At 41.5% G+C, this 26,610-nt stretch overlaps 1 protein-coding gene across 2 annotated transcripts in view; it reads left to right on the top strand.

The window, feature by feature from the left end:
* RTKN2 (rhotekin 2) overlaps window positions 1-26,080 on the top strand; it is an 85,132-nt gene extending 59,052 nt beyond the window's left edge. For both annotated transcript variants that reach the window (XM_083149148.1, XM_083149147.1), the window contains 7 exons: window positions 1,046-1,243; window positions 3,333-3,427; window positions 4,990-5,096; window positions 5,943-6,074; window positions 7,832-7,997; window positions 21,883-21,990; window positions 23,241-26,080. In XM_083149148.1, coding sequence (XP_083005274.1) covers window positions 1,046-1,243; window positions 3,333-3,427; window positions 4,990-5,096; window positions 5,943-6,074; window positions 7,832-7,997; window positions 21,883-21,990; window positions 23,241-23,779 — 1,345 coding nt within the window. In that variant the 3' untranslated portion in view covers window positions 23,780-26,080. The remainder of the gene's footprint in view (window positions 1-1,045; window positions 1,244-3,332; window positions 3,428-4,989; window positions 5,097-5,942; window positions 6,075-7,831; window positions 7,998-21,882; window positions 21,991-23,240) is intronic.
* The last annotated feature ends 530 nt before the right edge of the window (window positions 26,081-26,610 follow it).

Raw genomic sequence — 26,610 nt, 5'->3', positions numbered from 1 at the left:
TGGCAGCCAATAGTAATGGTAGACATGTCAGCAGGGCATAGCAGAGCACCTCTCCAGCCTGGTGCCTCCTTGCTGTGCCTTCAGCATTGGTGCCTTCTCCCCATTCTGACACCCCTGATTGGAACCATACTTCTCAGTCTTTGGGGTGTGTTCAATTCCATGGGCGAGCGGCTACAGCGAGCAGGGCTTCCTGCTCACTGTCACCACTCGCCCTGTCAGTATTCAACTCACCCCCCTCATACGCCAATTCCCCCTCGCTCCGTTTTTTGAGGGAAGGGAATTGGCGTATGCGGCTCCAGAAGCAGCGAGACTCGCGGCTAAATACAGCGGGTTTTCTGCATTAGCCGCGGGTCTCGCTGTTTTGGGGAATTCTCGCCGTCCTGTGGCGGGGAGGATTGCACCGTAACGTTGAATAGGGCGAGGGGGTTAAACAGCGAGGATCACTGGTTTTCTGCAATCCTCGCTGTTTAACCCCCTCGCCAGCCGCATTGAATACTACCCTTTCACTTTTATATCCATGCATGGTTATGATTGTCCCTTTGGAATAAAGGCACGCATTTGGTCCCTGAATATAGGTATGACTATCACAAGGCAACAAATGAGGATAACAGAAGTAGTAGCTATCACATCAATTTTATGTTTTCATTAAGTGTCCATAGACTAGTACTATATGAGGAATGGAATGCCGCACCCATATATTAATAACCCCCCCCCCCCCCCTCCCATCTTCCGTATATGAATATAATAATAATAGCAGGGCACTTGCACTGTGTCGCTAATCGTTGATAGCCTGGTAAAAATGGGCATATGGGTTTCTAATCTATAAATACACATTCATTTATGTCTTTATTCTGTATTATGCTTTAAGTAGTTTTTATGCTTACCTTTTCATGTTTCAGGAACTGCGCTATTATTAATATTCTCTTAATTATAACACACTATTGAGTCATCTATCCGAGTTTTATAGCCTTTAATGTAAAGTACATATATTTTTTATTGTGCAATATTAATTTACAACACAGCAGATGTTTACTTGTTTTTGCAGTGCTGAGGCAAGGCCAGACTTTCAATTAAAGCTGGAAGTATATAGCTGCAGCTTGGAGGAATCGTCTATAACAAACACTCCCAAGAAACTTGCGCGGAAGCTTAGAAACTCAATTGGGAAATCTGCAGGGAAGAAATTTAATTCAGAACCTGAAGAATCTGAGCCAGAAGCTGTTTTGTTCTCCAATCCTCACATGCCGTGAGTTATTCTATCACCTAATATCACTATTAATATATACGCGGTTACTTTATCATTGTAGCTATTTACAACCAATGGATGAAAAACTGAAAAGAAATAAATCTTTACAATAGATGTTTTAATTAGCGTGAGAGGGGGGTGTGCTTGCCAACTGTATTCTATTTGTTTGTAGCTGCTACATACAAATAGAATTCCAATTTAGTTTGCTGCAACAAGATGTTCCATTGTTATTACTGTTATCCTTTTATATATATAAAACACCAGTGTATACTCAACTTACTTTTTTCCTTAAACACTGATTTCATATGCAATTATTTTCTTTTCTTTATCATTTAGTACTTTAATGCATTAAACATGTTTGTGGACAGATTACATGTTATTGTAATTAACCCTATTTAAGTTAGGATTTATCATAAAAATAAGCAAACTTTAAGTTATTAAAAGAGATCTGTTGGTGGATTAAGAATAATACACAAATATCATGGGCAAGAGGTAATTCAGAGCTGTGGTGTAACACTGCCTGGCTCATTCCAGATGTTACTGTACAAATAATAGATAGAACAGGTGTGCTGAGTTTTGGGTGTGCAAAACAGTAATACAGGTCGGGTATCCCGTATCCGGGCATCCCGTATCCGAATTATTCCAAAAACCGTGGTTTTTTGGAATAATTCAAATCCCCCCCCCCTAACCCTCTTTTAATACTTACCAAGTCCTCCGGCGTCCATAGCAGGCCTTCAGCATCCTCTCCGGCGTGTCCAGCGGTCCCAGGAGTGCTTTGCGTGAGTGCGCACGTGCGCCGGTGGGCACCAGGGGCAGGTAAGTATGCCTAAAAAAAAAATATTCCAAAAACCGGAGTATTCCCTTATCCGGAATGCTCGTGGTCCCGAGCATTTCGGATAAGGGATACTCAACCTGTATTTCAATTATGTAAATATATTGTTATAATAAAAAGTTAAAAAGTTGTCATATTCTATGATGTGTTTATGGAGCAAAGAGAAGCGTATCCTTGTTTACGTGACTACAGGGCATTGCAGTTGCTGGAATGAGTACCGTGTTTCTCCGATAATAAGCCCTAGCCCGAAAATAAGCCCCATCAAAATTCCCATTGCCTGAGTCCATGCACTAAATTCAATGCCCCCAGCTCCACCCCCGCTATCCCCTCACTGCCACCCTGCTTGAGGGATGCTGTACAGTACAGTATCAGCCCTTGTACCGTTGAAGATTTCAGCTCCCGGTCCCAAGGGAGCATTGCGCATGCCGTCACAGCGCACATCCACGCGGCTTCTGTACACGGTGGGAGCGGAGTAAATAGGCGCCGCCGGTGGAAAGCCTGAAAAACTGCAAAGTGCTGTAGGTGAGGAGCAGGATAGTGGCTGTAAAAGCAGGACTGGGGACATGGTGGCTGTAAAAAATGCCCTATGGTGTTTTTTGTTGGGGAAAAAAAGACAGTGTCTTTGGGGAAATATGGTAATTCTTGCAGTCTCCTCAGTAACGTGACATGCACAAAAAGTGCATTCACAGACATGCCTAGTGTAGAAAATGACAGCGCTCTTTATTCTTACTGTGCAATATTTGCACCATTTTAGTTGTTATACAGTACATTGATTTACTAACCTCTACGTGTGCAGGCCATGGAATCTCTTATGTCAGTGGTTCCCAAACTTTTTCAAATCACGGCACCCTAGAGCATCAGAATTTATTTCATGGCACCCCTAGGCCAAAAGTTTCTTATTCAGAAATAAAAAAAAAATTAAATAAGTAAATTGTTTTATATGTCATACAAAGGTTTAATTATGAATGAGAGACATGATTAGCTTCTGTTTGTACACATATTTTATTACTGACCACCAGCAATGTCTTTGCCTTTTACATTGACCATAAATAATTTTAATTGGTCCTGGACCACCAACCCAAGGCACCCCAGGGAGCCACGGCACACAGTTTGGGAACCACTGTATTATGTATAGATTTAACAATAACATTTTTATTGGACTAATTTAATGTTTGTGTAATTTTTGTTTAACGATCACTGAGTCACCTAATAAAGCTAATCACGTTCTTATCTGCCAATGTCTCTGCCACCTTTTAGGACCGCAAAATACAACAGTCTGGCTCATATTGTATTCACTCTGGACAATGTGGAGGGTAGCTGCAGCACACATACCCTTACAGTCACTGGGCATGGTAAGTGCACATATGTTATCTGTACGAATGCTATAAAGGAAAGCAACACTGCTTAAACTGAACACCTCCAAAGAAGAGGTGCACAACAACACTGAAATTGGGAAACATTCAGTGTACACTACAAAATTATTATTAAATCTAGAATACAGGACACTGAAAGCAGAAATAGCAGTGGGTTCTAGAGCTGGTACATACTTATTTCTCCATCCCAGTACAGACCATGTCTCACTTATACGGTAAATTCTCTCTCATGTGACAGTTACACAGAGGATGCAGTGTTTATTATGGGCAGTTAAATGGAAAGATTAAGCTTTGCTGGGCAGTTAAATGGAAAGATTAAGCTTTGCGTCTGTTACTTAAAATGCCATAAAACAGTCTCACAATAAAACAAGACATAAACTTGTACTTAAAGCTAAATAAAGGTGAATGTTTAAGATAAGTATTATATATTCGCTTTACTTTATTATATAAATTGGTATATTAATGCTTTAAAAAAAACATTTTTAATCCGGTTGCTTCCAAAACTAGCTGTGAGATATAATATATGTCACTAAAACAAATGATACACGGGATTATTATTTTTTATGTGTATTGGCCACACTAAGGGGGTCATTCTGGTTGGTTTGCAAAAGCAAACTCCTTTATTAATGGACAGAACCTTACTGCACTGCAGGGGGGGCTGATGTAACGTGCAGAGAGAGTTAGATTTGGTTGAGTTATTTTGTTTCTGTGCAGTGTAAATACTGGCTGCTTTATTCTTATACTGCAATTTAGAATGCAGTATGAACACCCCACACACACACAGACACATGTAACGCTCTCTGCACATGTTACATCTGCAGTGCACATGGTTTTGTCCATTAAAGAAGGAGTTTACTTTTCCAAACCGACCTGAATCACCCCCTAAATGCTACGTCAATGCAAGGACTGAATCTTGAAAATGGGGAAGGGGGCTTCTATGCACCAAAGTTCTATTGTGAGGATAGGATGCTAGCAAGAAAGATGAGCCTTTAGAATGATTGCAGGGTTGTAAAGTGATATACTGTAGGAGGACCAGACAAGAACATGAATATCAAAATATGATAAATATGATATAAGGCAGCGGTGGCCAAAATGGTCCTCAAGATCTACCAACTGATCTACCCCCCGGAGCACAGGTGTAGTCATTACTAACTGTCACATTTGCTGTATTCATTTCTAACCGACACATTCTACAGATCCACAGGTGGGCTGGAAAAGATGAGCTGTTAGTAGATCTCGAGGACCGGTTTGGCCACCCCTAGTATAAGGCATATCCCTGGATATAATGTGTATCAGCTGGCAATAAAAATTGTTACTAGATGGTGTGTTTTCTTATTTATACTGCACGACCAATCGGATGATATCGCATACAACCCTGTACAGTGTTCTAACACTCTGTCATTTATTACATTGGCTAGTGTGCACAGCTAATATCCACTGGTCTGGGCCAATGGCCATTGCTCTAATATGTACTTAGCCTTTGTTAATACCCTGATCAACCATTTCTTTTTGTTTCTTTCTTTTTCCGTTACCGTTTACAGAAGAGTCCTCCTTTTGGCTACCTTTATATGGGAGCCTTTGCTGCCGTCTGGTTGTACAACCAGCCTGTATGACCGACGAAGTAATGATGGGCTTTCTTAACCAACAGGTACAGTACACGCGTGTAGAAAGTGCAGTCATTGGCCACAACATTACATTTTAAATGCACTTTTTTTTTTCTCAAATGTTTGGGAAGCAGAAAAATCGTTTAGGTTCAGATCTCCTTTTTATATTTTGCAGCCCATTTATTTTGCTGTTATATGATGATCCTTCCTATCTAGCCTTTCTTTACAGCCCACAAGAAACACACTGCAGGCAGTACAGTGTTAGGCCTTTAGATGGCGCTAACATATCCTGCAGTGCAGTTAAGTCAAAGAAGCATATTAATAACAACGCATGAACATGCAATGGAGCAGGTCAGAGGGCCTGACAGTCTTGTTTTCCTTCCTCTACCCAATTTGCTCAATAGGATCAGTGCTCAGTGTATTCATCTTTCTTGGAATGAGCAATCGGGCGCATTATGTTTTGCCTGTGATGTAAATATTGAAACAGGAACCTAAATAATTCATCTTAAGCTCCCATGTGTCCACTATAGCTAATCAGGCATAACTTGGTCAGCTGTTGCGGCTGAGATGAGTAACTGTACGGTAAATCAGTGTAATTATAGAGATCAAGCATGCCATACAAAAACTATATAACATTGTTTTTAAATGGCTGCAGTCACCTTCAAACAATAGAAAAATGCAACCAACCTATCCCTGCATTCCCAGAGTGACTGCTTCACACTGTCTGTGAGAGTTGTTCACAACAGTCATACCAATTATTTGTTGTTTTTTGTTTGTTTTAACAAAAAGGTGGTTTATTAATTCATTTTTTAGGCTTTTCTTATTATTCTTATTACTGTTTTTATTCTGATCAGAAACTGATTGTTCCTATTCTTCCACGGTTTCTCCAGGAAATGGTTGGCGGCCTGCGCAGCTGCATCCGCCTGTACTGTGTACTGAGAGGTGTGAACCTTTATTGCTACTACACCCCGGAAGAGATTGAGGCTAAAATCGAACCCAGTATGATCGTACCTGTTACCAAGGTACTTGGTATTGTATGAATGTGTTGTTTTTTTTCCCCACCACAAATGGAATTAATTCTATTCATAGCAATATTTTAGGCTATAGATCAATGGAATAATCATAAAAAAAATAATTTTTGTAAATTGGCGTTTTTTTTACCCTATGGCTAGCCACCCTCCAAAGGTTTCTCACATGTACAGTAGCATTTGTTACAACGACACTACATACCTAAGTAGCAAGTTGTGCACAACACAAATAGCCTATAAATAAGTTATTTTACTATACCAGGGCTCATCAAAACCCAGGGCCCAGGTCGCCACAGCGATCAGATTCTGCTTCCTGGTGACCAGATTTGCCAGGAAACTGATCGTGCTGGGCAGAGTGGTGTCTTGCGTTAATGGCAATAGCCAGCCAGCAAGGTAGACAAACCACCTGGCTCTGGCTGTATCAGAGCAGGTCCACGGCGTGGCTATTTCAGAACTCGAGGTGGTTTGTGAGCCAATCAGAGCTTGCGGTTCAAAAGCCAATCAGGAACGGCAGTGGTAGCTCCTTATTGGCTGTTAGACAGCGAGCACCAAATGGCTCATGAGCTGCCTCGAGTTTTGAAGTAGTCAAGCCACGGACTTGATCTGATGCAGCCGAGTGAGTTGTTCACTGCTCTGTCCGGCTGTTGCTGTTACTGCACATGGTAATGTTTGGGAGGGAGGGAAGAGGGGTAATCCCCTGTGGCATAGAGCATGCTACCCCTGGCATAGAGCATGCTACCCCTGGCATAGAGTATGCAACCACTGGCATCAAGCAAGAAACCCGTAGCAATGCAAATGTAGGTAAGCATATGTAATAGGCATTACGGCTTGTGGTATTATATGTAATGGGCATTACAGTGTATGGCATAATGTGTAATGGGCATTTCGGTGTTTGGTAAAACATGTCATGGAAATTATGGCATGTGGCATAATATGTAATGTGTGTTACGTGTAAATTTTTGGCGCGCGCCTCCGGGACTCTGTCCCTATCTTCAGTTTGACGGACTCCCATACTCCTCACATGGCTCCGATTTTTTATTTTTTTTTTAAAGAAATTTGTTGAGCCCTGTATTATACTGTAAATGTGACCATTGTTCTAATGTACTGTTGTGTCAGAAGAATAGTCAGCTAACTGTAGTCCTTATGCTGCAAGTGTTGCTTCTGGCTATTTTATGAGTTAAGCCATGAGATTTTTGGTGTCACCTATTGCCTCCCTTAACTGTACAAACACATGGAGGCCTAGTAATCAGAACTCCATTGCATTATGTCTATGTGAGAATTCTCTCTGTATATAGTCTTCTCGGCTTTTCAGTGCATTACAATAATTGCTTGTTCTATACCGGGCATGTCCAAACTATGGCCCTCCAGCTATTGTGAAACTACTAGTCCCATCATGCCTTGCCCCAGTTTTGCTATTAGGGAATACTAAAACTATGGCAAGGCATGCTGAGATGAGTATTTTCACAACAGCTGGGGGGGGCCACAGTTTGGACATGCCTGTTCTATACAGTAGGTTGAGTGAGCTACAAGACTTTGATCTTAACCTACAGACTACAGAGGAGCATTGCTTTCCCCATGTTTGTAAAATCATGAGGTTCTTCCCACTATGACATACAGTCTACAATCATGAGCACATTATGTTTCTGTTCTTTAGTCATTAATGTTTTTTTTTTTTGAAGGGGTGCTTTAGAAATTATATAGATTCATATAATCTAAATATTTGAGATTTTTATAAAATCTTTGCATTTCAGGAAACAAGAATTCGCGCTGTGGAGAAAGATTCCAAGAAAAGAATGAACAGTTTTACCGTCATCAACCTGGTCTGTGGTGAGGCAGTAACAAAGATATTTTCAGCTGACAGCAAAGATGAGCTTCGGAAATGGATGGAAGCCTTCTGGCAGCATTATTACGATCTCAGTGAGTTTATACATCTGCAAGTTTCATAAAATGTCTCTATGAATGTAAACTGTAACCAATGGTCAGTTACACAGACCTGACATCCATACCTTCTAATATTTTTGGTGAGATAAGAACCTTAAAATGTATAGTTTGTCAACTACTGCAGAGCTGCAGTCTTATATTCCCACTGGAGATATAGGAGTCTACACCTAAAGCAGCCGACTTTCACATGCACATAGCGGGGAGAGACATTACGTAGGCTAATCTAATATCTAGAATCAGGCACACAGACGATGTACTGGATGAATACTCCAGCGATGTTTGTCTTTGCTTGCAAATGTCCATATAAATGTACCCTACCTATTCAGCAGGCTGGATGTTCTGGTTCAACAACATTGCTGCATCCATTATTGTACAATTTAGAAGACCTTCATTACATGTGTGGTGTCCATGTTCAATAAACCAAATCTCACATCAAACAAAACAATACACAAGAAAAAAAATCTGATGGCCACAATCAAACTGATTATGAATATGCCTTTGCATTGCATGTGTTAAAGAAGAGGCAGTTTTGCAGGAATACCACAAAGCGGTAACTGCAATACCTACAAACAACTTGAGAAGACAAAATAAGACAAACCTAGTTCAGGGGAGGCTTCAGGCTCTCATTGACTACTTTCACAGGTGACTTGGGGGCGGGCTTAGGAGAGTGAAGTCTAATGGCGGCAATAGTACGCTGCTTATCGGTTTCCCCACTGCACTCGGTTGCTGGTGATGAGCGGATATTGAATTAAAATGTTGCAAAATAGTTTTAAAATAAGCAATTGTTGCACCTTATGTTACTAAATATAAATACTGTGGCTGTTATGCTGTGTACACACGGTGAGATTCCCTTGCTATTCGAGTGCTATACAATCTTTGCTATCTCTACTTTTTACATACAATTCTTGCTATCATCATTAGATTTGCACTATATAGTCATTGCTGCCCTGTCTATCTGGGTTTTGATTTGTGCTGCCACGGGGGCGCGCATCGGGATCGCAAGGTAAAAAACCCGTGCGATCTGCATACGATCTTCTTGCGTTTTGCATTTGATTTTGAATATATAGTCAAAATCTCATGCTGGATTGTACTGTGTGTACATAGCATTAGCTTAAGGGTTTGGAGTCATTGAAAAAAAAGTTTGGCCGTGGAACATTTATAATTGCATATTGTTATGCTTTTAAAAGGGACATACTTGACAGTGTGTCGTATAAAATAATTTTCCAGCATGTTCTTAAACAAATATACTACTGTATTAGGAAGATGTCTGCACTGGAGTTTTCCCAGGATGATTGGACCCAATTACAATCAATAAAATGTGCTGCTAGCTAGCTTTGTCGGGCTATTTTTCTGTGACTGCACAACCTAAAGGTCCATACACACTGAGCATTTTTTGCCCTTCCCCGTGATTTTCCCCGGGGTGGAAGACTTTCGTTAGGAGGATGCTATGGAAAGCCGTCCACTCCCTTGTTAATCTCTGGGTCTCCGACCCTGCAAATGACCAGGGTGTGAGCCCCAGAGTATAGGATTCAAGTTGACCCTTTCACACAGGCGAAAACCCTGTGCAATAAAGCAAATTACCGGGTCTAAATTTTAGACTCTGAGATTTGCTCTCCTGTGTGATGGGGGTCTGACAGCGCGCTTCCGAATAACCCGGCGCTTCAAATGCCAGGTTTTTGCTGTTTTATTCGGCCGCTGACTAATCTCACCTATTCTTTATCTACCAGATTTGAGGTAAATGATGTATAGGGTTTAAATCATTGGTCACTTTGTAAGCCAAAGCCATTGTATATTCCAAACAATTAGTACTCCAATGGTCATGGATAAAAATGCATCTTCATATGAATATTCAATAAAGTAATTCATATAATTTTGACGTAAAGCCAAGAAACAGAGCCTGTACCTTTTTGTGGTGTGCCATTTCTGCTGTTCTCTTGTCTTGCCCCTTGGGTATCGGACAGGGAATGAGAGAGTGACCCCCAATACTAGGTTAAGAAGGACAGATATACCAGGAAGTATCAAGCTTAAAAGATTGTTTCATATAAGTGATCCAATCCTATGGAAAAACAAACACATGAGAATCATAAAAGCCAGGAACGCATGGATGCCTGCTTAGAAAACCATGGGTAGTAGGTACAATTACACAGAGGGAGGCACATTTAATTTACACCTGGATGGTACAGCCAGGTCCATAAATATTGGGACATCAACACAATTCTCATATTTTGGGCTCTATACACCACCACAATGGATTTGAAATGAACCAAACAAGATATGCTTTATATGCACTTTCAGCTTTAATTTGAGGGTATTTGCATCCAAATCAGGTGAACGCTTGCTTTTTTCCTTTTTAAAATACCGGTTATTTTAAAACGGTATGTTCACTCTGGACCTTTCAGACTTCACATACTGCAAATGTCTTCAGTTCCTGCTTGTTCTTGGGGGATTTTGCCTTCAGTTTTGTCTTCATCAAGTGAAATGCATGCTCAATTGGATTCAGGTCAGGTGATTGACTTGGCTGTTGCATAACATTCCACTTATTTGTCTTAAAAAAAACTCTTTGGTTGCATTTGCAGTATGCTTCAGGTCATTGTCCATCTGCACTGTGAAGCACCGTCCAAAGAGTTCTGAAGCATTTGACTGAATATGAGCAGATAATATTAACCAAAACACTTCAGAATTCATCTTGCTGATTTTGTCAGCAGTCACATTATCCAGAAATACAAGGGAACCAGTTCCATTGGCAGCCATACATGTCCAAGCCATGACACTACCACCACCATCCTTCACTGATGAGGTGGTATGTTTTGGATCATGAGCAGTTCCTTTCCTTTGCCATACTTTTCTATTCCCATCACTCTGTCTCATCTGTCCATAGGATGTTGTTCCAGAACTGTAAAGGTCTTTTTACATATTGTTTGGCAAACTCTAATATGGTCTTCCTGTTTTTGAGGCTCACCAATGGTTTACATCGTGTGGTGAACCTCTATATTCACTCTTGTGAAGTCTTCTCTTGATTGTTGACTTTGACACATATACACCTACCTCCTGGAGAGTGTTCTTGATCTGGCCAAATGTTGTTTTCTGTGGTCTTCCGTGTCTTTTGGTGTTGCTGAGCTCTCTAGTGCGTTCTTTCTTTTAAGAATGTTCCAAACAGTTGATTTGGCCACACCTAATGTTTTTACTATCTCTCTGATGGGTTTGTTTTAATTTTTCAGCCTAAAGATGCCTTGCTGCACTGATAGACAGCTCTTTTGGATCTCATATTGAGAGTCGTCAGCAACAGATTCTAAATGCAAATGTCACACCTGGAATCAACTCCAGACCTTTTACCAGCTTAATTGATGATCAAATAATGAGGGAATAGCCCACACCTGTCCTTTGAAATAGCTCTTGAGTCAATTGCCCCATTACTTTTGGCCTCTTAAAAAGTGGGATGCACATATAGAAACCGTTGTAATTCCTACACCGGTCTCCTGATTTGGATGTAAATATCCTCAAATTAAAGCTGAAAGTCTGCAATTAAATCACTCTTGTTTTTTTTTTATTTTTTTAATTCAGTAATTTTTTATTTAGAAATGAAGTTGTACAAGCATAATCAAACATTACGGACAAATTACAATGTATTACAAATAACTGCTTGTTGTGGTGTCGAATAAAGCATACAGTGCTTTTCAAAACTGATGTCGTGATCGTGGTTATTGAGGAGACAAAGACTAGATAGATTGCACTATTATGCAGATTATGCTATGGATGTACGAAAAGTTTATATTTTAATTTACAACTTAGAAAACTAAGAAACAGAACCCCTCCCCCCCGGCAAAGGAAATTAACTTGAGGGAACTAACTGATAAAGAGATAATGGCAGAAAGGCATGAGTATAAATGGAGAAAGCTAAACGGGCATGTTGCACGGTCATATTAGATGGCATATTGAGCTATAGGGCACTTCCAGTTTGGAGTTGGTAAGTAGACAGATTCTGCTGGATGTCGACAGCTGAGGCAAACCTAGAAGAGGTCTAAACCACTCTTGTTTGGTTCATTTCAAATCCATTGTGGTGGTGTATACAGTCCAAAATATGAAAATTGTTGATGTGCCAATATTTATGGACCTGACTGTATGCCTCAAACTGAGATTTGCTATTAAAGACGTTATGCATCGGCAGTGTCCCGACGTACGTTTTGCAGCGCTTGGTCACGGGAGGTGTGGTTTCATTCCACTAACCAATGTGTTATTGCTCTCAACCTCCACCCCCTCCTATTTCACACATGTCTCAAAAGCCAGAACCTTCAGCTCTACATGACTTGGGAGAGCCTAATTGTGCAGTGACTTAGATGTGTGTCTACTCAAAGTGTTATGATATTTTTAGGTTTTCAATTCTTTATTTATCGATCTAAGTGACAATTGTCAAAGCAGTCTCATTGTGTTTTTGTGAAACACACCTAGTACCTATTATATCATTAAAGAATATATTTTGTTTGAAAGCACCAGATGCAGTGATTTACAATAGATTTCTTTTGCACAACTCTTTACCAGATTAGATTCTAGACCAAATCCACAGATCACTCGCAGCACATGTGCCTTATATAGTATATACTTTTTAATTTACTTTGATACATAAACTATAAAAGATTTTGAAAGTTTATTTTAATCCTATACTAGCATCGGGAGTTCAAACATATAGATTAACTTGCCAAAGCAAGATAGGATAGAATGCGGTGGGTTGCAAGGTGAGAGATGTATCCAACCTTCAATAGAGAGTGGAAACTTTGCCCATAGCAATCATATTTTTTGCCATAATTTATCTAGTACAGTCTTTGAAATAACAGATACTGTTTGAATGCTATAGACTGCTTTTGTCTTTGGGGGATATTAAACTGCAAAATTGATGCAAATTCGTGTGGTTTGGCTAATTCTCAGCTGTTTTCACGCATGTGGATTCACCCCCAAAAAAGTGAAATGGCTTTGCAAAAATGTACTAAAAAAAACACATAAAAACACCCATAATTGAATCTTTGCCCTTTTTTTCACCTGGCGAAAAACTCAGCCGGGATAGAATACCATCCCTTTAGGTCTTGAAGATCGGAAATATCTCTTCCCTAAATGAGTCAACAGTAAACTATTGTAGCAGCAAACAAAAAGAGGGATAGAAGTAAGAAGGTGAGAAAATAGTTTTATCAGATGAGTCTTATGCTTGGTGTACTCTCTCTTCAATGCTCTAATAATAATTTTAGGGGGTGGTGGGAACAAGGTTGCTGTTATAGACAGGTGAGTAGAATAAAAATAGGAAGCCTAGGCTTCCCAAATCTTTTTGGAGGAGGCAACGATGTTCAAAAGAGAAGGCATGCATTTTTAGGGCTGCTTGGTGAGGGAGAGGTGGGATATTTCCAGCTGAATGCAAGTAGAGATAATCGGAGCAATTATTGCTCTCTTTGGGCATAAACGGCTGTCAGCACCTGCATTATAGCTCTGTGTGAGAAAATGGACCTGTTTGTTCAAAGGGAACTTTTTTGTGTTGAGTCTATCATACCCCTTTCAGACATGTTACCCGGGATTTTAGACCAGGTTCAAACCCGGGTTTTAAAAAATCCTGGGTCCATTGCAGGTGCGCAGGACCCGGGATTTTAGAGGACTAAAATCCCAGGTAGAGCCTTTCAGACATACCCTAGTCCCGGGATTGTGCTCGTGCACGTAAAAAATCCCGGGATTTTGCCGTATGTCTGAATGGGGTATTAGTTAAGTTTAGCTGCTTTGTGGCTTATTTTGACGTTTGTGGGGGCAATTAGTGCGATAAATAATAACAATTAAACATTGCCTCGCCATCTCCCATCACTTTAGACAAGAGATTGGGTGCCCCGTAACGGTTCAATACTGCCCAAAATGTCAAATTACTTTACAATTTCCTTGCTTTCTCAGTTACAGTAATACATTAGCCTTTCATTCTCTTCTAGTGTATGCTAAAATTGTTTTCTAGTTGAGTTAATGAGGATATTTTACCAAGGTGTTAAGTGCAGAGGACAACGATAAGGAGAATACTACAAATCAAGAACTTGTGTAATTACATTGGGACTTTTCGTAGAGATTACAAATTGGTGTTTTGTAAGTTATAGGAGGAGTCTATGTTCTGATTTTTGTATCCGCCTTGACTTATTGTGAGGCTGCCCGTAAAGGCCTGATCAGAGAGAATGTAAATGTCACGGCTGGCAGGATTTCTGTTGAGATGCCCCCTGGAGGTGTCTTTGGCCCATTGCTTGATTACGAAGATACATTCATTGGACACACATCATTGATAACCTAGTGGCCACGCAGACAGCCCAAAAGAACTGAAACACCAGTGCTATTTTGACTGCGTACAGCATGGGTCCTCAAACTGCGGCCCTCCAGATGTTGTGAAACTACACATCCCAGCATGCCTTGCCACAGTTTTGCTATAAGGGAGTGTTAAAACTGTGGCAAGGCATGCTGGGATTTGTAGTTTCACAACATCTGGAGGGCCGCAGTTTGAGGACCCATGGCGTACAGGGTCATAGTCACAGGTAGATACCTGCGACATGCCTGTGTTTTAGTAGCCACCCCCCATGAATGCCCAAAAGCGGTGCCTGACTCATCACTTTGCCAATAAATCCTTACTGTGACAGTCATTGCAAGGCCATCATGGTGCATTCTCCATTTGTGTAATGCCATAAAAGATTTGCATACAAAATAGACATTACGTTCATCTTTTTGGGAAAAAAAAAGTTTACATTTAAAGATTCCTAGTCCCTATCCTTAATGATGCTTTCACACCGCAAAACCTGCTTTGACCCGGTATTTAAAATGGGTCAGAGCAAGTTAAAACCCCTTTCACACTGCACGTAAATACCGGGTCTCAAGCAGGTTTGCGGTGTGAAAGCAGCTGGAGAACAGGACACACAGTAGCTATGAGACCGGCTGCTGGTGTCACCACGGTCAGGCTGAGAGTAGCACGATAGAAAACAGCAGACAGGAAGCAGCATCCCTGGCAAGGCTACAGGCAGGTGGCAATACCCGCACACGCTGCCCTGCTCACTACAGATCCCTGATGCACTTATCCCGCTCCATGCCAATACACTGAGCGGGTCCCGCTCATTACATATGTGCATAAATGAGTGGGCCCGGCTCAATAACTATGCACATACATAATTAGTGGGCCTGCTCATTACATATGCGCATATGTAATGAGCGGGTCCCGCTGATTAAATATGCACTGCGCTGGGTCCCGTTCATTAAATATGCAAGGAGCGGGACCAATAGTGCTCACTGCTGCCTGGGTACCGTTTCAGACTGCAAAGAAAAACAGGTCTGAAACAGGTAGGACCCTGCTTTTTTACCGGATATTTTAAAAGGGTATATTCACTCTGGACTTTTCAGACTGCACATATTACCGTTTTGATACGGTAAAAAAAGACAAAATACCGGGTAATAAGTGCGGTGTGAAAGGGACAGAAGTAGGTTTTTGTGCAAAAAAACAAACATGATATATTTATAGAAAAATGAATGGACTTGCAAAAATAAGAAATGGCTTTTCCAAGAAATAAACCGTGCAGGGCAAATTCCATTAGGCCAAACATCTCCTATGGAGCTGCATGCTAATCTGCCTACTATAACTGGCTGAATTGCATCAGCCCCTACGTGGGAGTTCCTAGGATAAAGGGGTGCATTGCCTAATGGGGTGAGTATTAAGCACAAAACCAAGCTTGTTTTAGATTTTAATATGGTTACCTCTTTTAATCCAGTATTGATCTTTCTAAAGGAATTCAGCTTCGAAAAGTGTAATTTAGTAACATTGCCACTTTGACCTGTATTATATTTTACACTAGTTAAGCCTGTCAAAATGACGGCTCCTGCATTGTACTTTCACATTCAGCGGTGCCTGTTTTTAATTTCACTTTTGAGCTGTGACTCCTCCCCACCCTTAGTCCCTAGTTACATCCAATATCTATCTTCACAGCTCCCTCTCTCCATATCCAGCAAGTTTGAAACAGATCAGTGTCCATATAAAAATTGCTTTCATTTTCTGTTATGAAATTTTTGAGCACACAATAGGGTAATTTGGTCCATCTAGTGGTGAATGGTGGTACTTTAACTCATAGTGGTGAGGAGTAGTTAGTTAGCATTTTATATATATTTAGCTCTCTCTCGATGTTTAGTTTTCATTCCATTTAGTTTTTTTCTTGCTGCTCTACTCTTTTAACCTGTATATACTGTACTGTATTATCCCTGCATCAATAGCTTATGAGGATAAGCAGGAGGCATAAAATAGATGCCATTGCATGTGCATATACTCCTACCAGCTTGAGGAATAAATTACAAAATAATTCCTATAAACAAATCCCTTGTGTATTTTTGTATTACAATTTAGTACACAGGGACATCCGTGTTGATACTCAAAAAAGAGCCTTCTATTTATACAGGATAATGGAAGATTGTTGTTGAGTACAGTTTGAGTTCATGCGCTTTTTCTTTTTGGAACAGCACGTACACAATGACACACAACATGATTGCAATTAAATATTGCGCTGTTGCCCTGAATACTATGAAAACCTTAGTTACCTTATTATTCAGTTGTCTTGCAAAATATATACTTGGGTCTGTAGTGCCCTGGGGTCATTAGGACATACATACATTTTGTGATTTTATGTTTTAGGGAAACGCTCCCCATTCATACATCCGCCATGAAATCCTTTCTGACTCCTTTCTCCTCCTCACTTGTGATAATGTCTCCTGTGAGTACAATTAGCACAAGCCACATTCAGATTGCATTTCCCCAAAGCATGCATCTAATTAAACATTTTCTTCAGCAACAGACAATGAAATATTGTCTCTTTTTTTTTTCTGGTAGATTTAATTACCATGTTTCTGGTGCTTAAAAACTGACATTTTGTTGCAACATTAATTTTAACAACGGTAAAACAAAAACCATCTTCATTTGATGAATTTATGCAGAAATTTAACTGTTTGGTGCCTTTTAAGCATCTGTATTTTCTTAACCACACTTTTTGTACATTATGAGCTGCAGCGCACATATGCTTGGGACTGACTCACAATTGATTTCTGTCTGGTAGGCAGTTTCAAGTATTCAGTGTAAATACAATTTGTATTTCTCTAAAGACCTGTCCATGAACAGAGGTTTCTTTTTCTTCTGGCCTTCGTATAAAGTGCCATATTTTGTCTAATACATGTGTTTTTGGAAAAGTTTAAGGTGAGTTATATTGTATGTATCGTACAACTAAAATTCTATCTGATTTGGCACATTTTTGCAGCTGAGCTATTCTATGCCTTGCTGCACACGGCACAGTGAAAAAAAAAAAGTTTACCTAATGTGTAAGGCTAGGTACACACCTTTGGGGGGGGTCACGCATTTGATTGGAATCGTAGTGAAAACCGTTACCGTTCTGCTTTTAACAATCGGTCGTACGATGTGTCAAAATCAGGGGATTGGCGCCCAAATCATCCTGGTGTGTACCCATACTAAGGGGCAGATTTTTTAAGCTTGGAGAAGAGATAAACTGGAGATAAAGCGGAGAAAAGGTAAAAGGAGATAAAGCACCAGCCAATCAGCTTCCAACTGTCTTTTTCAAACACAGCTGATTGGCTGGTGCTTTATCTCCTTTTACCTTTTCTCCACTTTATCTCCAGTTTATCTCTTCTCCAAGCTTAATAAATCTGCCCCTAAAGGCCCCCATACACTAGGGCGACTTGTCCTTAGGACAAGTCGCCCCCGACTTCCCCCTGAGCTTCCCCGGCTGCTCCCCGGGGGAGCTTGATTAGATTGGCACTTGATGTGCCATTTTTTACATGTGATAAATCGTCTCGATTTATCACATGTAAAAAACCCGGGGAGCAGGGGGGGGGGCTAAGAGGTGAGAGCTGGTGGGAGCAGGGGGGCTGGGGACGCTGGGGGGGACACATCTGTGTCCCCCGCTGCTGGGGACAGCGTCTGTGCGGCGAGAAGGTAGAGGGAGCAGGGGGGGCTGGAGACGCTGCGGGGGACACAGGCGGCATAGAGCCGGGCAGGGGGAGCCGGCCGGGAGCTGTCAGTAATGAATAAAAAAAAAAGCCCATACAATGAATGGGCAGCCTGTGATTGGCTGCTGAGCGCTCTCTCAGCCAATTGCTGACTGGCTGAGAGAGCGCTCAGCCAATCACAGGCCGCCCATTCATTGTATGGGCTTTTTTTTTTATTCATTACTGACAGCTCCCGGCCGGCTCCCCCTGCCCGGCTCTATGCCGCCTGTGTCCCCCGCAGCGTCTCCAGCCCCCCCTGCTCCCTCTACCTTCTCGCCGCACAGACGCTGTCCCCAGCAGCGGGGGACACAGACGTGTCCCCCGCAGCGTCCCCAGCCCCCCCTGCTCCCTCCACCGCCCCACTAGGTCCCAAGTCGGGTGGTCGGACGTGCAGCAGGTCCGACCACCCGACGCAGATCCGATGCGCACGGGACCGCGCATCGGATCTGAGGGGACATCAAAACTAGCCGATTTTGGTCCGATTTCGGCCAGATCCGACTGATCTGGCTGAAATCTGACCAAAATCGGCTAGTGTATGGGGGCCTTAAGTGCTTTGTGAGCTGTTTACACTGATTGTGCTATTTGTGTTATTTTTCCATTAAAATATATAAATGCAATCAGAATAAAATAGCCATCATGTACAGCCCTATGTCAGGTTCCTTGTCTACATTCCCTTAACATGTTTGCACCAGTAACATGATGCTACAATTCCTACTTACTCAGTTTCCGACGGTTACAAAAGTGATTTTGACAAAGATGCTGCCATTCTTTTTATCATCAGTGAAATAGCTCCTCTAATCCTAGGTCGCTTCGAGTGCCTGTTTCCTCTCCATGTGATTACCGTTCCGTGCATGTGTGTGGCAGCACAGGAATAATTAGCAGTATGCTGAACTACACTGCATTGATGTGCTATGTAGCGCTGTCCAACCACTGCTAGTTTCTCATTCCTCCAGGTGTGCACCAGAAAGCGATATATAAGATTAACCCCGGACTAAATTACGGCTGGTGAAAAGGGAGGTGGCTTCAGGCATTAAGCTCCCCAGGCTTTCAGCTGTGTTGAAAAAGGGGAATAAAAATAGCATGTTAGGCATTGACACTGGTTAACAGGCATTAACACGGATTTGCATGTTGACATGTCATTGCACCCATTAACCCACTAGTTATGAGAATTTCTTTTTTGACCTGGTGAAAAATGAATCTTCGATTTGACTCTTGGCTTTCAGGCAATTGGATACATTTTCCTGCAATTATCTACCATTGGTAATTTATTTTATTTATTTATTTACAGTTTCTTATATAGCGCAGCAGATTCCGTTGCGCTTTACAATAGTAGACAGTGATAAAACTGGATAACAGACAGACTTGGGGGTTAGAGGGCCCTGCTGCAAGCTTACAATCTATAGGGATATAGGAGGGAAACACCAGGACAGGCACCAGTAATAGCATAGCAGTCCCACCAAGTTACAAGTCCAGAAGGGAAGCTAAATAATACATAAGTGCCTCAGAGGGTTATGCGTGTAGAACTTAAATATGACAGGCTTGTCTGAAGAGGTGAGTTTTCAGGGAACACTTGAAAGTTTGGAGGCTAGCGAAGAGTCTTATTGTGAGTGGAAGGGCATTCCATAGGGTGGGAGCAGCCCGATGAAAGTCCTGTGATAGTGAATGGGAGCTAGTGATCCATGCAGAAGAGAGACGCAGATCTTGTGCAGAGCAGAGTGGTCGAGATAAAAAGATATATGCTGGTGCAGTATGGTTAATAGCTTTATATGCGAGTGTTTTGTATTGAATACGGTAAGATACAGGTAACCAATGGAGGGACTGGCAGAGCGGATCAGCAGAAGATGAGTCTTGATTGAATGCTACCCTAAGTTAATTGTGTGTACATAACATAAAATCTTTATAGAAAGAAAAATGCTATAATATTCTGGTCCAATATTCTGAAGTTCTGCAATATAGTAAAGTGGGAAAAAAATAGTGGTTTTATAGGGATTTTAGATCCAAATCTTGGGCAAATCCCAGTGCCCCAGAAAGTATAAAATAATTATAATTCAATTAGGATTGACTCTTTGTAGAACTGTCAGGATATATCACTAAACCAACAACTTCCCAGAAAAGCAAAACCAATTACTTCCCAGAAAAGCACGCAAAACCATAAAATATGTAAACAGTATATACCATAGACCATCTTTTTAATATATGAACACCAGTTGATCTAAAACTTTAATGAAATAAAATTCACAAACACACACACGTAATGTGTGTGTGAATTTTATTTGATTAAAACAATAAATGTCCTGGAACCCTCACATCCAAACACAAAATCTGATATTACATTTTTTTTTATCACACTTTACACGATTTGCTAAATCATTTGTAGTGAAATTGTGAATGTGCTGTTATACTACTCTCTTTTTCAAGTTGTCTACTAATCGTTCCACAGTGGTTACCCAAGTTTAGAAAATAATGCAGCTGTGTTAATGAACACAGTTATTCCCCTGTTATCTGCAGCTGACAGGAGCATATGAATTGGTTTGGAATGCTTGTTAGAGAAGGTATTGACATTCCATGACAGCTGCTTGCAGATCAAATCATTTTACCAGACAGATATGTTACAAGCACCATATGCATCATGCCAGCTAGTGGTTTTTTTTCACGTTTTGTCATCAATCTGGTTAGATCATTATTGTCAATAGAGGTTGAGTATCCCTTATCCGAAATGCTCGGGACCACAAGCCTTTCCGATAAGGGTTTTTGGAATATTTATTTATTTTTAACATACTTACCTGCTCCCCTGGTGGTGCTCCGATGGTTTCCTGGCATCCACTGTGTCCTCCGCAGTCCACGGCAGCCTTTAGGATCTTCATTAGCGGTCCCAGGGGCGCATTGCGCAAGTTTGCAGGCGCACTGGTGATGTCACTGGCGCTTGCCCAATGCACCCCAGGTAGCGGAGATGCCGCTGAAGAGTATCCCGCCGGGGGATGTGGTAAGTATCAAAAAAGGGGCGGGGGAAACAAACATCCCCCCCCCCCCCCCCCCAAAAAAAAATAAAAAAAAATAAATAAAAAAAAAACACGTTTTTTGGATATTCGCATACGGGATACTTAACCTGTACTTGTGTTATTGCAGGTTTTGTGTTATGTAGATATCTTTCCAATAAATCACTACAACTGCGTTCATCAAAATTTGTCTAAAAAAAATGTAATGTTCTTAATTAAATTGTATAGTTTTATATTTGTTTCTGTATCATTTCCATAATACTATGGTACAGTATATTGGGGAGGGTTATGGCTGATGGACAGGATCTGGCCACTGCTGACTGGATTTCTACTATTACACTGTGTGTGTTACTCTTGAAATTCGCCCATCCATCTCGCTGTCCGCATGCTTCCATAGGACCTGGCTGCTGCTGCGCCCCCCCCCCCCCCCCCGTTAATGGGTGAGTCGGCGGGTGGCCGCATAGGAGCCTGGGTGCCACTATGTGTGGCCCCAGAATGATGGTTGGTAACTAAATTCTGCATTTAGAAACTATTATTAGCAGAGCATTTGCACTGTTTGTTCCGAAATGCCAGAAGGCAAGGTCAGAATCTTGATGGATCTATCTGGGGGCAATTTAAAGTGAGCCACAAGGGGGAGTGCTTGGGTTGTGGTGCTAGGGTTAGGCCATAGGGGTGAAGGCAATTAGGGTTCGGCTGCTCGAATTTTTTTTTTTATTACTTTGTCGACATTACTTTGTATTATCCACAAACCTCTTAAGTCAACTGTGGTTTAATGTACAAAGGAAAATAACTGATTGCACACCTGCTAATGCTGTTTTTGTTGTTGTTTTGTTTTTCAGGTCAGTGGAAGCAATGCTCAGAAGAAATTATGAAAATAGAGATGATTTCACCACGGAAACCACCACTGTTCCTAACAAAAGAAGCAACCTCAGTGTACCATGATATGAGTAAGTGCTATGATGTTTAAGGGGGAAAAAAAGCACAGACAGAATTATATTTGTGTGTGTGTGTATATATATTTCTAGTTTAAGGAAGTTGTTTACTTGCCAGTAAACTGAATATACAGTATACTGGCAAATCATATGGTCTGTTCTCATCTTCCCATATGATGTGCTGAAAACTGACGTATAATCTGCAGCAATATTCTCTGGCATTATATATGATTAAATCATATGTCATCGCTTAATCATCTGGTCATTTAAGTGTATATGCAGCATTTGTCAGAGATTCTAAAGGTAAAGAGATTCTAAAAACTTGAGCTGCTCAGCCTTTTTTTACGGTTATAGGGACATGCGTGTGACTGACATGGGGTCTATTTCTAGGTTATTTGCCTGAGATTTTGGTTGAGCCACTTTGAAAAGGTTTGGGGGATTTGGTCGGGCGAAACATTTGAATTTTAGTAAAAGAACACAAAATTGTGTTTCCTGCACTCGCTATTTCTAGAAAGTGAGGTGCAAACTGCGTGTGCAGCTGTCAAAACAGCGAGGCTTGCGGCTATATGCAGTGGGCTCGCTGCATTAGCCGCAAACTTCGCTGCTTGGGGGAATCCTCACCGTCTTCTGATGGTGAGGATTCCCCAGAACATACAATAGGGGCGAGGGGTTTTTAAGGCAAGGGGATGGCTTGTTTTCTTCGATCCTCAACGAAAACAAGTCATCCTCGCCATAAAATCCCCCTTGCCAGCCGCATTGAATACATGTCTATTACTCCACAGGACACAGCTTTTCACACATCTCCATGCACAGCTGTTACTGATAGCAGTGACCCTTATTTACTTTATATCACACATCAGTTTAATAAACAGTGCCTAGCTTAAATGAATCCTCCTCATGGGCTGCTTTTGAGGTCCCTACAGCAAGAAGGATTCCTCTTCTATATTTCTTGTGCTTTGATGCTGAGCTGTCTTCTCTTTGTGAATGGCTTCATGAGCCAGTGCCTGGCTCCTTCTCTTATAGTCCAAAGCAACTGCTGTGACCATCGGCTATTGGATGGGGAGAGTCTTCGCTTGGACCATGAGAGATTGATTGGCAGTAGAACGTGTCTCCATAGTGCATAGTACATCTCAAAATCAACTAAAAAAAGGACACTGCTCTTCAGCCAGGTTGCAGTGGTTTACAGGCCATCCGTTGAATTGCCCTGGTCAATTGTCGTTGTTTTGATTGATTGTATTCAGTCTTCTCTTAATTCACTCTTCTAGGTATCGGCTCACCAGTTAAATTTGAAAGCTTAACCGATATTCTGCACAGGAAGATTGAAGAAACAGATGGTCAGTTCCTTATTGGGCAGGAAGAATCTGCAACACCTCCTTGGGGTGCATTATTTGATGGTAACCATCAACTTCATGTAGAAAAAAAGCCGCTTTCTCCACCTTCACAAAGCGACAGTGGAACCATGATAGATGGCAAAGGAAAGAAGAGAAGAGCTCCACCACCGCCTCCCAACAAGATACCATATAGTGTAGGAGATCAGAAGGTCACAGATTCATCTGAAAAGGAGAACATCTGGTCACGTTCTAGCTTGTCTCGCAAGTCATTTGATGCTAAATTATCTTCAATAATGCAACAGTTCCAAAAGCCAACAGCCGCTCCTCGGAAGTTAGTATCCTCTGAGAAACCCATCGATGAACAGTTGAGACTGGCAGATGAGGATGTCCCATTGAAACCAATGCCTGCTCCTAGACAGAAGTCCATAAGAGAGAGATTTGTTCCTAGATCCTGGTTACCATCGCAAGAATGACTTCATTTTAGCCATAGATGACTATATGGTATAGTTTGTTAGTTGGTGTATTTTTTAATATTGTGTTAAAGCTGGAAGTTAATAACCCACAGACAAATGGATTTCAATTTTCTCTAAAGAACTCTGAAAAAAATAAGATTTTTTGTTTTTCTCCCTCTGAGCAATTTGTAGCATAATTGGCTTATTTTAATCACAATGCTGTGGCCATGGTTTTTGTCATGGGCTCAGCCTATGCATAAGGATTTTATTTTGAATATCCTGAAAGAGAACTGGGCTCTTAATCTTCAAAGAAGGTTTTCCTTTTTTTTTATCATTATCCTTTCGCTTGCAGACTATTCTGCTTTATAATTACACACCGGATACAAAAGTAAAATGTCAGTTTGTTACCACACACCCATTATTCTTTTATTTGCCAGTTGTATTGCGCTGAAGCTACTGAATGATTAATCTTAATAAGTCTATTACAGTTCATAATGCCTGATTCAGAGGTGGATGCAAATCCAGTTGCGACTACAATCCCATGCTCAGCGGTTCTGGAAAAATATGCAAATTGCACTGCCCATAGGGTTTGTGCTGAGACTTCCACTGGCGGCTTCTCACATCTGCCGCTTGTCTGAAAAAGTTGCATCATGAGGTGCACATTGTTCGATTATCTGAACAACCAGAGACTTTATGATTGTAAAAGATGCAGTTGCAGACCTCACCTATCTGAAACATTCACTGTCCAAATCCTTACTGCCACAGCCATATGTAATCCATCATGTGCGCAGTATAAAAAATATGTACAGCCAACTGCACAAGCATCCACATTACATTCACTTTGTATCCATCTCGATCAGGCCCAAAGTCTTTAAACAAATGTTTACAATGCATACTGGGTATTGCGAGTTCACCAAACCCCGCTTTGCAAATGGTGGCTGGCCTCCACCCATTCGCAAGGCAAATTCGCTCGCAGGACATGCAAATGGACGTTACACATTGAATAAGGCTCACGCATCTGTAAGGTTGCCTCAGAGCAACCATACAGATGCGTGTCTGCTTGGAGGAAAGTAGGCGGGCAACTGACATCTGGTGTTGTCGGCTGCCCGCCCGCGCCCCCCCCCCCCCCGCCTGTCCGTCATGCCTCATTAGCATGAGAACGCCCATATGGTAGTGGGGCAGCCCACTGCCCCATGCCTCTCTCCACCCCCTGCCCGCAAGGTTGCTTGCGTGCACCCGGCAAACAATCCGTTTACCGTGGTCGCATGCAACAAGTACATGCGCAATAAAAAAACATAGGTCCCTGTGCGAACGAGCGGCACTTGCGCACTGACCTGAATAAGGTCCATTGAGTGTTAGGTTAGTCTTTTTTTCAAGGTTTGGGGTTTTGGGGGGGATTTTTTCCTGTAATATGTGCATTGATTATATTTTCTGTGAAGGACTTGGAACGTTTCAAGATATAAACTATTTAGCCATAGCACATTCATTTAACCTAAGTAAACTAGATTACTTAGCTAATTACCCAACAGTTTTCTTATCTCGTTAACATACTGATGTGCACAGTTGTTTAGGACCTTAATCCGCACCTCTTCTCAACATGTTTACTCTTGAGTGGGTGGTTAATTTAGTGTGTTCAGAGCAGCATAGTGGTTGTTTAATCATGCCATCTGTCCCAAAAATCTGTCCTGTGTATATATGGATTTCTAATTATTATTATTATTATTATTTTTTTAAGATATGTTGAAAATTTTTAAAATGTTTGTAAGATGGTCTAAAACAGGGGTGGCCAAACCGGTCCTCGAGATCTACCAATGGTCCACGTTTTCTAAATCACCTAGCTGGTGCACAGCTGTAGTCATTACTAATTGTCACGTTTTTAACCCTGCTGCATTCATTCCTACTGTAGATCCACAGGCTGCCTGAGACACATGAACTGTTGGTAGAGCTTGAGGACAGGTTTGGCCAACCCTGGTCTAACACATTGTACTACAGAGAGGACGCTGGTCTTTTTCTTTTCTTTTTTTTTATTTCATTATGGGAAAGAACGTAAAAAAAAAATCATGTTAAACCTGGTTGTCGTATCAACTTTGTGTAATGTTTCTTAAATTGGACTGTGTTTATATGGATGGATGTACAGTACAGGTGATGGATTATTAATTGTTCCAGTTGATAAATTAAATAGTACTCCCATGACTTCAAATATGCTTGTCATTTAATGGATGCTGGTTCAATATTTATGAGAATACAGTCTATATATTCACTTTACTATAACAGACACTTACAACATGGCTGCATCAGCAAGAGCTATTATTCTGTAGCAGCTCCAACTGACACTTTTTAACCCCTTCAGTGGCATTCCCGAAAATTTTCTGGGCTGTGCCTCAGTGCCCAGTCTGGCAAGCCTGGAAAATTCTCGGGATTGCTACAGTTTAGAGCCCGGCAGCGCTGCTGAGTTTAATCGCTGAACTCAGGCAGTTTCAGCGCTGCCTTGCTCCCTCCCCTCCGCTGCGCCTCCTCCTCCCCTCCAGCTTTTCTATTGAACTCTCCAGCGCCAGCTTATGACAAGCAGGGGGCAGGGATGTGGCGCAGGGCCGGGCAGCGGCTGATTGGCAATTCAGCGGTGCTGCCTGGACCTGGGGAGGCAGTGGTGGGGTTTTTTTTAGAACTTGCCCACTGGGGAGCGCTCCCTAAAAAAGAAACCACCACTGAAGGGGTTAAACCCGTCCAGGAGCTGATTGGCCAGTGATAAAGTACCAGGCACATTATCACCTCTCCATCACTGGCCAAATGGCTCCTGGCTGGGTTTAAAAAGTGGCAGTTGGAGCTGATTGGCCAGTGATAAACTACCAGGC

This window comes from Crinia signifera, chromosome 6, assembly GCF_055691185.1.
Source record: "Crinia signifera chromosome 6, ASM5569118v1, whole genome shotgun sequence".
In the NCBI taxonomy this organism is placed as follows: domain Eukaryota; kingdom Metazoa; phylum Chordata; class Amphibia; order Anura; family Myobatrachidae; genus Crinia; species Crinia signifera.
Note: the sequence above shows the minus strand (reverse complement) of the source record. Positions and strands in the feature narration are given on the sequence as shown.